The 13,061-nt window shown below is 43.1% G+C and overlaps 1 protein-coding gene across 1 annotated transcript in view; it reads right to left on the reverse strand.

Annotated features, from left to right (window-relative positions):
* Positions 1-13,061, reverse strand: part of zgc:153039 (uncharacterized protein LOC767698 homolog) — a 56,464-nt gene that overhangs the window by 26,013 nt on the left and 17,390 nt on the right. The window contains exons 7-8 of the mRNA XM_056374764.1: positions 5,337-5,494; positions 2,056-2,138 (exon numbers count right to left, since the gene is read on the reverse strand). Of these exons, the coding sequence (XP_056230739.1) occupies positions 2,056-2,138; positions 5,337-5,494 (241 nt within the window). The remainder of the gene's footprint in view (positions 1-2,055; positions 2,139-5,336; positions 5,495-13,061) is intronic.

The raw sequence follows: 13,061 nt of genomic DNA on the forward strand, positions 1-13,061 counted from the left end.
AGAGGGAGAAAAGAGTGCAAATAATGACAAGCCATTCAGCCTTTAACACTCACCTCTGATAATGATGGGATAGTCAGGCCTATTTGCTCCTCAGATCCTCCTCTCTCCTCTCTGTCTCTCTATCCTCACCCACCTCACCCCTGCCACTTCTTTCTACTTAGAAAATATTGACGTCTTCTCTCCTCCACTTACCAGACACAACAGAGGAGAAGAAAACACTACAGGCGCACTGTTGCCTCTCGGCCATGTTGCAGGAAATATGGCCACAACCTCCCCTTCTGTTCCAAAGTCGCAGCGTTGAATAACTCACCCTAAGTGTTTTGTGCAGAACACTGTGACGTCACAGTGAAGTTGACCTTTGACCTGTCAAATATGAAATATCGTCACCGCATCGTTTTATCCTATTAGAAATTTGTGTTCAATTACGTCGTAATTGGTGTGTGAATTTGTGAGTCATAGTCAAGAACTTGTTTTGCTGGGGTCACCTTGACCTTTGACCTTTGACCACCAAATTCTAATCAGTTCAGGGTTATATTATATTATATTTATCTATATCTATTTTTCTTTTACGTAAAAAAATAAAATACGGGATGTCTGTGTCCGACTGGAAACACGAGCACAAGCCAACTGCAAGTTTACCGCCAAATATCTTGAACTGCACGTTATTGTCGTCATATTTCCCGACATCACTTTCCCTTGTTGTTGAACTAAAGTAGCCAAAAACAACACGTGCGCAGGTGCACGAGTAGTGAAACACTACTCGAATAATGACGTTATAATGACGGCAACAACGAGCACTCGAGTCGTACCCATCCCTAGCAACAACTCTGACAGTGCAAAGGGTTATTCAGTCTTGTTTTTATAAGTATCACTAATCTCATGCCTCTATTTCATCCCATTCTCAATATTTATTACTCACTAAATTGCATTGACTTTTAGCTGGAGCTAACACACACAGTAACCCAACCATCTACTGACTTCCCATCGCTTCCACAACACTGTCCTTATGTGCGACTCTCCTTTTGACCTGTATAATTTTAAATCCTGTGGCCAAAAGAACAAAAAATGAAAGTTATTAACTGAGAGGTGAAAAGATGCAAACCTTTCCCTTTTGTAAGTTGTCTGGTAGCAAAATACCACCAAACTGTTATATTATATTATTCTTACTTTTCTGGGAAACTCAGTGAACACCATTAAACCCAGAGACTTCAGTGGTCCCGGAGAGCTTTCCTTTGAAACGCATTAGTCAACAAAATGAACGACTTCGAGCATTATTTGTTCAATTCAAATGGACAAAATGAAAGAAGAGTATGACAGGTTTGAACGGATGCAAACGGAGGAGTCACAGGAAACGGAGACGTCAGTTCTGTTTGAAGGAAGAATCCTCTCCAGTTACACGGGAGGCCTTTTCTGATCTTCCCGCCTGAGGAAAGTTCCAATGACAAGACTTCACAATACAAACAGGTGCTTGGGCCGATTTTGTTCCACTCCCTCGCCAACCTTGCATTTATCATCCAGGAATAGCAGCAGCTTGTTTGAAGCGTTTCTTCCATCCTTTTGTGCTGAGCTTCATTATTCCCGTAGATCAGCAGGAATCTATCCCTGAATGATCTATTTCACTGAAATGTTCAAAAGAAGTCTAAGGCCAGTGTTGTATCCGTGTTCTTGAAGCTCTATATTTTGAGACCCATTGATCGCACAACAAATGAAGTGAATGAAACTTTTTTTCATTTTGGTATTTTAATTTAATACAAGAAGCTAGAAAATGCTTCACGGAAAAATGGTCTGAAATTTTGACGATTTGAAGGGACACAATAAGTCCCAGAAGAAAAAATGTAATTTCTATGTTCTTGTTCTCCTCAGACGACATTTTAATTAAAAATACTTACATTTTTTGTCCCTTTTATTTCTTCTTCTACACCACATCAGATCAAAATAACTCTAATGTAATCTTCTGCCAATACTTTAGTTTGATCTGAAGCCTTAACTGTCAAAATCAAATGGTCTGTCTTGACTATCTTCTCCACCATCCTGCATTTGTTTATCACCACTAACCTGCACAAGGAACCAGGAGATGAGCACAGAGACCCAGGGGTTACCACTTTGGGACGTCTTCTTAGCTGGAGACAGCACTTTACCTATAGGGATGAAAAGAGATGTTGGCAAAAACAACAAATCCTTCAAGTTGTAGGGAATTGTTGGCATGAAAATAACCCTGCGTGTTCTCTAGCTGCTGCGTCCCTATAAAAATATCAGCAGTGACCTTCAAGAAAACCCACATCAGTGAAATTCTGGATGTATACGTGGAAGAGAAAGGTTTAATCAAAGAAAGAATGCAATGAATGACCAACCTTTGGTTAACTGGAAAAATTCTTCCACTAGTTTTCTAGACTAAATGTCAACAGGCGTTTCTCCTGGCACTGGAAAATATTGCACCGTTTTGGACACAATGTAGGTGTGGAGTAAGTGAAGCGGCAGCAGGACATTCCCTGTCGATCGTCACTCAAAGAGGACACCTGTTGTTGATGCTTACACAAGCTCACACCTCCTCCTCACTGCTATTCCTGATGATTTCTGACACTCTGCTTCCCACAAGCCTCCACCAAACATTTATGTGTTCACTTATCAAATGAAAAGCAGATCTTGGCGTGCAAAGTTTCCTCTTTACTGAATGATTTCATGATGGTCTGAAGTTTCAACGCTCAGAGAAAAATCTAATAAATAAAACCCTGAAAGAAACTTCTGTTATTTCAAGCTGGACAAACACGTTTTACTCACTGACATTTGGCGAGGCATTTTGCGCCTTGTTTACTGCCTGTATTCCATATTTTTTTAATGGTAAGTGAGGACTGGGTTTTATTATAAAAACCCTGAGTGGGTGTTCAGAACAGCTTTATCCAAAGACACTGCTTTATGGGTAAATCTTGGAATGGAGTCAACAAACAAATGCAGGTGCTCTTAGAGAAAGAGAAAAAAGGTGGAAATCTTCAGACACCTGCAAAAGATCAAACTTGAAGCACTCATGCAAAAAGGAGCAGGAGCAGGTGAAGTTTTCATAAACATCTTTACAGCTTGTTTGTGAAATAAAAAACATCGGTTTCAGCTCAGCTGAGAGACACCTGAGCCTGACCTTTTCATTCTTTTAATTCACTCAGGGCTGCGTCCTCATTGGATGGTTAGGACAACAGGTGGGAGATAATTCAGCAACTGTCCTGCTGTGTTTTGTTTACAGATTAAATTCAGCAGCTGAGGCTCATGGGTTTTGTAGTGTTAAGATCCGTGTGTCATGTCAAAATCAATCGTGGCTGAACCCAGGACCCAGAGGCCAGTATGATTTGTATCTCTACAGACTGCGTTCCTGGATACAAACCAAGTTCTGACAACAGACAGAGCAGATTTCGAACGAGCGATGGCGACTTCTAATGTTACTGACATTTAAACAAAATGTATGTAATTAACTGCCTGTCTGGTCTGGAGAGAGAGAGTGAGAGAGAAAACGCAGCCGATGTGTGGGCGAGACAGAGAGCGCGACAAACCGAGGTAACCCTTCACTTTATTTGATACCTTATAGTGCTGTCTATTATACCGGAAGACAAATTATTTACATACAGCCTCTCTGTTTTTTTCCTCCATATATATATATATATATATATATATATATGACATTTCATCTCACGACGAAGATGACGAGGTTACAAGACTGAAAAACAGAGCCAGTCACAGAGACACAAGAAGATGAGACAAAAAAGTAAAAGAGAGACTCAAAAGTAGGGAGACTGGAGGTGAGGAGGAGGAGGAGGAGGAGGAGGAGGGAGGTGAAGGGTGGCGGAGGCGGAATCAGCGCTTATGACTAAATTTCACAGCAGATAAAGGATTGGAATTAAATCTGTGAGACTTTAAAGTTAAATCAATGCGGCTGAGAGGAGAAGAGTGAGTGATGGAGAGGGTGGAGGAGGAAGGCAGGACAGAGGTGAAGGAGCTGGAGATTAGCGAGTTATAGAAACAAAAGAAGTGGAAGATACGTGGGACGTGTGTATTTGTGTGCGAGTGTGTGTGTTGGAAAATTAATGCATCCATCAGTCAGTTTGCATAGGACAGTGGCAAGGTTAAGCAGTGAGTGCCATGCATGAATGACAACAAGAAGAACACACACACACACACACACACACACACACACACACACACACACACACACACAACACACACACACACACACACACAAAGTGATCATACGTCACCCCCCCCCCTCTACAAGAGCATTACACGTTTATGGTTCCGCAGTCACTGACTCTTAATTAAACAGATTAATCTAATTGAAGTTAACCCTTTGGCTGTTGGTGACAGGCAGCTGAACTAGTGTCATCTGCCTCTGCTCCGTCTGATCACTCCACAGAGGAACTCGCACTAATACAGCCATTTATCTCCCCTGACACACACACACACACACACACACACACACACACACACACACACACACACGGCTATACACACACAGAGACAGAAACGGGCCAAATCAATTTGCAATAGACTTAACAAAGGAGCAGAGGATGGGGTAAGGAAGTTGCTCACAGTCATTAATAATGACGAAGCAGCAGGCAGCGTGGATTCACACGGCGAGATGGAAATCAGACGAATGCTGCGTTCACTTGATATTGGAAAGACGACGACGTCTTTGCGTTTGAACTTTAAAGGCAAAGTGATCGGTGATCAATACTTTTGTTGCTGAGCACAGGTGTCCGTTAGGGTTCAGCGTGTCTTTGTAGTCTCGACACTTTACATCACACTCAAAGACACTCATAGCGTTGCACTCAGCAGCACGAACGAGACGTTCAACGAGACGCATCCCAGCCTTATTATTATCACCTGCTCTTGCTGGTGAGTTTCAGGAAGTCAGAAAACATCAGAGTCAGTCATCACGCCTTTAGTTCCTATGTAGAACTTCCTGTACGGACAGTTAGTTAAATGTATTTCTCATGATGTGAACCTGGACAATTTCCCATAAATGCAGCACTCGTGAGTCTGTGGGTCGTGCCAACTTTGCGCTCGCTACGCAGTCGGCCATGATGGCGATTCCATGTGTTTGCTGACTCAGGAACAAGCGTTAGGGCGGGCGCCTCTCTCTCTCTGTCTCTCTCTCCCTGACTTTTTCCTGTCTCTCTCTCACCATGCCCCCAAAAAAACAACTTAAAAGTTAAGATGGGTCACAGAACTTTAAAATCAATGTCATCGAGAAAAGCATGTCACTTTTTCCTAATATTTAGCATGTGTACAGTCCATCTGCCTGTTTCTCCCAGGTATACCACTTCTCCCCTGCAGGTATCTGTCGTGTTACCTACCGAACAGGTCGTCCCTGGCCAGGGCGTAGAGGATGCGCGAGGCTCCGATGAGGTTGCTCATGGCAGCGGAGAGCGTGGAGGAATAAACCCCGATGGTCACGAAGGGGTGCCAGATGTTAATATCCCTCAGGAAACCGTAGTCCCTCTGAAGCAGGATCCTGTACGGGTTTGGAGAACAGAATTCAACACAGTACGTAAATAATCATGAATTAGGGCGCCACAGTTTTGCTTCTGACCTTTAAAACAGACCAAGTAAAAAGAAAGCCATTCATTTTTTTCCCCCTTTACGCATTTTTAATGTCATTACATAAATTACAGTAGAGAGAGAGAGGGACAGGATTATTAGCAGATACTGGCCGATCAAAGATATATGTTGGCAGATATGCAAAAAGAAACTGTCTGGGTCCACTCCATCTGCTAATGAAGTCTGTGTGATACTGAAAAGGCCAGTGTGGAGACCTTGATTTGGGCAACCTTGACATTTCAATTACTTTACATAATAAATATAAATACAAATGCAGACTAGAATTACTGCCTCGCTGTTGATTCAAGCAGCAACATCCAAGGCTGAAAAATGAAGTGCCACAAACTGCAGTTCTTCAGGTGGCCACTAGAGTCTGGCTCCAACAGTGAGTCAATCCCCATAGACTTGGCCATAGTTTTGGTCTCTAGAGCTAATTTCCTCCTTCATGACGACGGTGCGGGGGTGAATTTTTATAAAATTCACCTGTTTAAATTTTATTAAGGCTTAAAGTTCTGTATAATTGAGGGTTAGCCGCTTTGAGTGACAGGTGAGGGAGCGTATGATCGACACAAACCGGCATGCACCGGAGTCTCGGCTCCACCTCTTTGCACATTATTGGATTAGCCGGGATTTCGGTGGAGTCAGGTACTGCCAAGATGGCGACAGCAGAGCAGCTCACTCTGACCTTCAAAACCGCTCTTATGGGTGAAGTCACGGAGGCTACGTGCATCTTTATTGACAAGTTGCAGGACATATGGTCACAATCTCTTCTTCTCGAGTTACAGCATGTAATAATAGCCAGAATATTTTTTGCAGAACATTGTGATGTCACACTGAAGTTGATCTTTGGATGTAAAACGTCATCACTTCATTTTTCCCTATTAGACAGTTCAGTTAAATTGTGTCACAATTAGTGTATGAATTCATGAGTTATGGTCACAGTGACTTTGACCTTTGACCTCCAAATTAAAATCAGCTCTTCCTTGAGTCTAAATGAACGTTTGTGCCAAAGTTGACGAAGTTCCCTGAAGGCCTTACTGAGATATCGTGTTCATGGGAAAAGGGACGGACGGACGGAAAGCCTGCAGCAACTACATAAAGCCTACAGCTCTGAGGCGTGAAAATGACAGTGTTTATCATTTTATAACGTTGATATCTAGAAATCAAAATCAAGTTGTTCAGATGGTCGTGTGTCATTTCAAACTCATTTGTTGTGGGGGGACGAAACGTGCCGATATCCAATGAAAAAGATTGAGGAGGAGGTGACGATCACTCAGGTGGTGCCTAATCATAAGATCCTGGAATAAGAGGCTCACACCACTGAGTGTGTGCATGTGTGTGTGTGTGTGTGTGTGTAAGAGATGCTGCAGTCAACGTAGAGACAGAGAGATCAGCGAGTACAAAACCCACAGCAGGGTGTGCATGATTACGACCTGCCCCCCACATCTTTTCAATACAACACAGCTAGAGAGAGGAGAATTAGAGTGCAAAGTATTTCTATCTTTCCCTCTCCTGATCCAACTCAATCTCTCTTTGTGTTTCCAAGCACACACACACGCACACACACACGCGCACACACACACACACAACACGCACACACATCCAATTCATCTATTCCCCTCCCTCATCACCTTCAACCCTTCATCATGATGTTTTTAAAACCCATTCAGGGTTTTTTTCTTCTAGTTTGTGTCTCAGTCCTCCGCCTTTTCATTTTATTTCTACTTGTAGCAGCGTTCCCCCTCTCTCTCCCCCTCTCTCTCTCTTTCTCTCTCTCTCTGTCTCTCTCTCTCTCTCTTTTGTAATTAAGAGTCTCATCACGTTTTCTTTCAGGTCCAGTGATTTTAATACTTATTATCATGGCCCTATTAAGTATTGTTCACTCCATCCAAAGATCTGAGCACACTATTATTTCACATGGAGCCCGAGAGGGAGGCAGCGCACACGCATACATACACACACACACACACACACACACACACACACACACACTCACACACCCACACACACTCACACACACACACACAGGCTTTTGCACTGCCACAAATCAACTAAACAAAGGTTCTGTGGAGAAGTTAACATCACCACCGAAATTAGGAAATGCCAACTACTTTGTTTATTTGACACGTGTGTGTGTGTGTGTGTGTGTGTGTGATATGAGCACTGAAGTGAAAAGTTTATGAATGACTGCTTGAATCGGAGTCTCTCATATATTCATTGCAATAGTCTGATACACGAGCACATGCATGAAGCTTCGTCTCGGTGTTTGTTGCACAAAAAAAGGAGAATCCCGCAAAAACAAACACACAAAAAGAAAAAATACGGCGAAGCATAATGAGAAATTAAAGAGTGTGTATGTGTGTGTGTGTGTGTGTGTGTGTGTGAGAGAGAGAGAGGTGAGTGATGATGTGGGTCAGAACTTATGGGCTGATTATTAATTTCTCTGACGTGCAGCAGGAGCAAAATAAATCTGAAAAAGCTTGACATTTCCAAACCGGCTCTCAAAAACAAAGCCAATGCAAACTGGGTGACAGCTATGACAAATGATGTGTGTGTGGGCGTGTGTGTGCGTGTGTGTGTGTGTGTGAGAAAGGGAGAGAGAGAGAGCGAGAGAGAGAGAGAGGAGGTTGTCCATGTGTTGGGTCATAACAGAAAGAACAACAACGTGTCTGTGTTTTATAATTTTGTGTTTCTTCTGAAGTTGTGTATTAATTACCACGGGAGTACTGCTTATAAGTGACTGTGTGTGTGTGTGTGTGTGTGTGTGTGTGTGTGTGTGTGTGTGTGTGTGTGTGTGTGTGTTTTTGGATAGTAATTATTGATCAGATCATCCAGCTGAAATGAGCTCTGCCATCCAAATAAAGAGGGGAACAAAGCGTGGGGGAGCGAGTGACAGATTAAAAGAGCTCGTTTAGAGAAGAGGAGGAAACAAAGCTAAACGACTAAAAGGAGCCCGCAGAGATTGTTGGGCTGATTGTTCTCGCTCCTCCCGGCCAGCTCCATCCTCCGCCTCATTTGTTTACCATTTTTATTCATGCCCTCATTTGTGTATTCATGCGTATTCATCTTTTAATCCATCATTTCATGTGTTTGTGCTTCTCATAATTCACTCGTGCTTTGGTCGAACATTATGGATTAATTATCTGCGATATTTCAAATGGGATGAAAAATGAAGTGCTGACACCAGGAGTGTGTGTGTGTGTGTGTGTGTGTGTGTTTGTGTAGGTTACAACATCAGTATAAACATTCCCATCACAAACAGAGTTTACGCCGCTGTGGAGGATCTCTGGTCGCCTCGGCTCACGGAGGCCGAGGTCACTCCTCATCAGGATTGACTTAACGATTCGGGATCATCTGGTTTAATGATCCTGAAGAAAAAGGCTTGAAAATGTCCAATAAACACTCAAGTGAGATCAGAGCTAGTTGCGGAGATGGCTCTGGCTTATGGCTAACATCAATGTTTTGCTCATCTCACCATTATGTGAACATTTGTATCCCTGCAATATGGACGCGGTCCTGTGAGTCAATACTGTGACGCCCTGTAGAAAGCAAAGGTTAAGCCCTCTTATGACTCTCCCCATCAATATTATAAGGACGGCATTTATTGTTACTGCCTCTTCCTGTGGTCGCTGTTCTCTCTGTGTTTGTCGACAGGGATGAGCAGAAACAGTTCTGGTGTTTTTAGATAAAAGCTCATGTCTGCAAATAGCTCGCCCCTGAAATCTGTATATGTATGGTGTTTCCTGTTGACCTGTGCACTTATCAATAATGTCTTTATCAACAGTTATTTAACCTTTTTTTCCACATTAAAACGTCTTAAAACATATATTATATGTGTGTGTATATATATATATATATATATATATATATATATGATTTCAATGTTGTGCTGTCAATGACGTCACATCCTCTTTGTGCATGTACCAGCTTTGTGGTTGTTTGTCCGAAGCGGCAAAAACAACTTTCTTTTCCCAGTTTTCAGCCACATTTCTAAAGTTAAACCTTTTACACCTTTTAAGCGGATGAAGGATCGTACTCCTCGGACGTCTCGATCTTAAGTCGTCAGAGAAAAAAGACAGCTCAGCTCCCGGCTGCTCCGAGACGTCCTGTGATTTTTTTATTCCTAGTTGAGTAGTACAGTCGTTTACAGTAGTAGTTTACAGTCTGTCTCCGGCCCCGCTGTGCTCTGAACGAGCTCCGGCCTCCTAGAGACGACTGCATCGACTCCATAGCAACAAATGCACCAGCGCGCAACTACACCCTTTACTGCTGGGATTTAGTGATGGTCTTTAGCCCTCACACCACCTTGACCTCGCAGGTACTTCCAGAGTGTAGCCGCGGTGCACAAGGGGTGAGGAGGAGATACAGACGCATGAAGAAGCAGCAGAGGGAGAGGAGGCAAGCAGGGAGTAAAAAGGGAGGCGGAGAGGGGTTGTGAAAGTCAGAGAGAGGGAGGGAGTGGGAGAGTTAAGTGCTCTCAGGGGACAAGACTGTGGTTAAGGATTATTAAATGGGATCAATAACTAACAAGCCCTCTGTGCACGCACACGCACACACACACCCTCCTTCTCCCCTCCTCCCCCTCCCTCCCTCCCTCAGTCTCCAACCTTCCTTCTGTCCCGACACTTCACATGTACGCTGCACGTTTATCAAATTTTTCCTGATACTCATCTCGTTCAGCGGCCGCTCTCCATTTCCAATTTTCAGCCACTCCATTCAGTCGCTCTCTACACCAACGTCCAATCTCCAGCCACTTGTTTATATTACTCCAGCACTTGCCCCCGGTGCTTGTAGCTCAGGAGATACCAAAATCGACGGCTGTGTTTTCAGGAAAGCACACACTCACACTGTACCATCCTCAACCCCGTCACCTAGAAATTACCTTTAGATATTAATATATTGTTTTCTCAGTTGTGACGAGCGTAACCGCTGGTAGGATCATGTTCAGAGGAAATGTTCTGTTTTCTTTTTGCTACGTTTATGAATTACACCGGAGTCGATGGGAGGTGGTTTCGGCCGATCTCGTCTCCCGTCCGTGGTCAGGTTAAGGTTTGGGAAAGATCGTGGTTTTGTTTAAATGTAAATAAACTCGTTGTGTCTCAAAACTCAAAAGTTTTTCTGTATCAAAACAAACCAGAACCATTGCATAACCTTAACCAAGAGCTGTGAGAGTCTAAATATAACCATAAAAAAGTGGATGCTGTGCTGCAAGTAAGTCACATTTTACTGAGTGCCCATACATTAAGTTTTTATTTGGCCATTATAGAACCAGTAGAGATAGACAGGGAGAGAGAAGGGGAATGACATGCAGCAAACGGTCCGGACGGCCGGGAATCCAACCAGGGACTCGCTGCTCAGGGCGCTGGAGCCCGTGTGGTACGCATCATAACCATGTGTCCATCAGCTGGCCCCCACCTTACCTTAATTAACAATATCTCCTCATTGTATTAACAGAAAATGTGATCTGGCTGGCGTTACGTTTCCTTCAAAACTTAATTTGCTGTTGCAAATTAGTTGTGTAAAATCTAGAAGACAGGGTCACGGGACAGTCAACATCTCCAGTGAATCCCAGAACACTTGAAACCAGAACTTCCTGGTTCTGCTCTGTCGGTAAGAAAACAAAACACTTAAAAATCCAGACCTAAAACGTAAGAGTATGTAGTGAGGTTCAGTCCTTTTGTCTGCACAGGCTTCTTTACACTGGTTTGTTGAAGATGCCTTTCACAGTGATTCCTTACAAGCTGCACTCACTTCTAAATGACGTATGATTCCAGGCGGCAGAGACGACAGTTAAAAAGTTGGAGAGACGAGAGCGGGAGAGAGTGTGGGTGGATATCACAAATAATGGAGAAACAGTTAGGGCAACACAGACCAGAGGCATCTTGGCTCGCATCCACTCGTCAGGATTCCTACTGTCACTGTCCTATTTCACAGCACATAAACTCTCCAGCTGCATTTTTTTTTTTTTTAATCGCATTTGCTCCCCAAATCTAGCCTGATAATTAGACTTAACGTTCATTCATTCAGCCTGATGGAGGTAGTTGTTTCCTGTTTGGGATAGTAGCACAGCTGATGTATTGATCAGTCCACACACAAGCTGTGGTCGCAGTTGCTAACTGGACGTTTTAACAGTGACTATGTTGACTTACAATAACCTGCAGAGCTGCGTCAGTGTGATGTGATGCTCCGCGACACAGCAGACAACATGGAAGAGAAGTAGAGGAAAGCCACTCGACCTGCTGATGATTACCATGTGATATGACCAAAAGCTCCCGGGGAGCTACTAAACTGGCACCGATCTCCCAATTCGTTCAGATTTTGATACAGTCCAGAATCGATTCATTTTGTTTTGATCACTTTGAGCAGAAACTGAAACTGAAACTCACATTTATTTGAAAGTGTCTTGCCTAAAAACCCACTGCTCTCTGGGGACAAATGAAGTCGAAAGAAAGTAAGTAAGTAATTCATCTGCACTGTTTGTGCTGACGAGACATCAGCCTGATATCCGCAGACAGCTGTTAGCTAGCGTTAGCTCCCCAGCAGGGACAGACCGCATAAAGTAGAAACCTCATACTGTTCACGTCACTTCCACAGCCTCACGTCTTTCTTCCGTCCGTCCCTGATCTCTACATTCGCTGAGAGATAGCCAGAGTCAGCTGACCATCCTGAGTCACGACAGTCCTGTAAAGTTTACAGTTTACAGGCCTCTTGTGACTCACAGTGGCTCATACAGCAGCTATCATCCACTTTTGAGCAGGTTGTAATAGCTTGATGATCGGAGTGGACCTTTTACTACAGGTAACGTTTACTGCAGATGTTTTATTGAGAAAATGCAGAAAAAATAGATATTGGGATTTTATGAATTCATATTGCATCATTCAAATAAAAACTGTGATTAATTGGAAAATGTTTCTTTTTTTTTTTTATCCAGCTCTAGTTTTCCAACGTCAATATTTCTTTGAGCCGTAAATGAATCATTATCTAAATGAAGCTTTAATTACTCACTAACATATGGACAGTAAACTCCAGAAGACGGAGACTACAGCTCATGACTAACGCTCTCTGCTCATCAATGCTTGTGTGGAATTTGATCATGAAAGTTCAAAATAAAATTCAGGTTCAGTTCTTCCCGCAGACAACAGGTGAGGTGTTCACCAATTGCAATAAAATATATTTCACAGACAACTGCCTTTTTTTTTAAATATAAAACGCCCAATATCTAAACCTCTCTGTGACCTAAATCCTTCCTTTCTTTTCTCTGACTGTTGCTCTTCATCCCTGTGTCTCCTCCTCCAATCCCTGCAGCTTTTCATTCAGACAGGACATGTTGAAGATTTGGCCAGCGTTGCCACCATTGTCAAATGTGAAGGAGAGAAAAAAAAAGAAAAGAAAACCAGGACAGCAGTGAAAAATAAGAGAGAGAGAGAGAGAGGGAGAGAGAGGGAGAGAGGGGGGTGGAAGTGACTGGGATCTCTGCATTG

This window comes from Seriola aureovittata, chromosome 4 (genome assembly GCF_021018895.1).
Source record: "Seriola aureovittata isolate HTS-2021-v1 ecotype China chromosome 4, ASM2101889v1, whole genome shotgun sequence".
In the NCBI taxonomy this organism is placed as follows: domain Eukaryota; kingdom Metazoa; phylum Chordata; class Actinopteri; order Carangiformes; family Carangidae; genus Seriola; species Seriola aureovittata.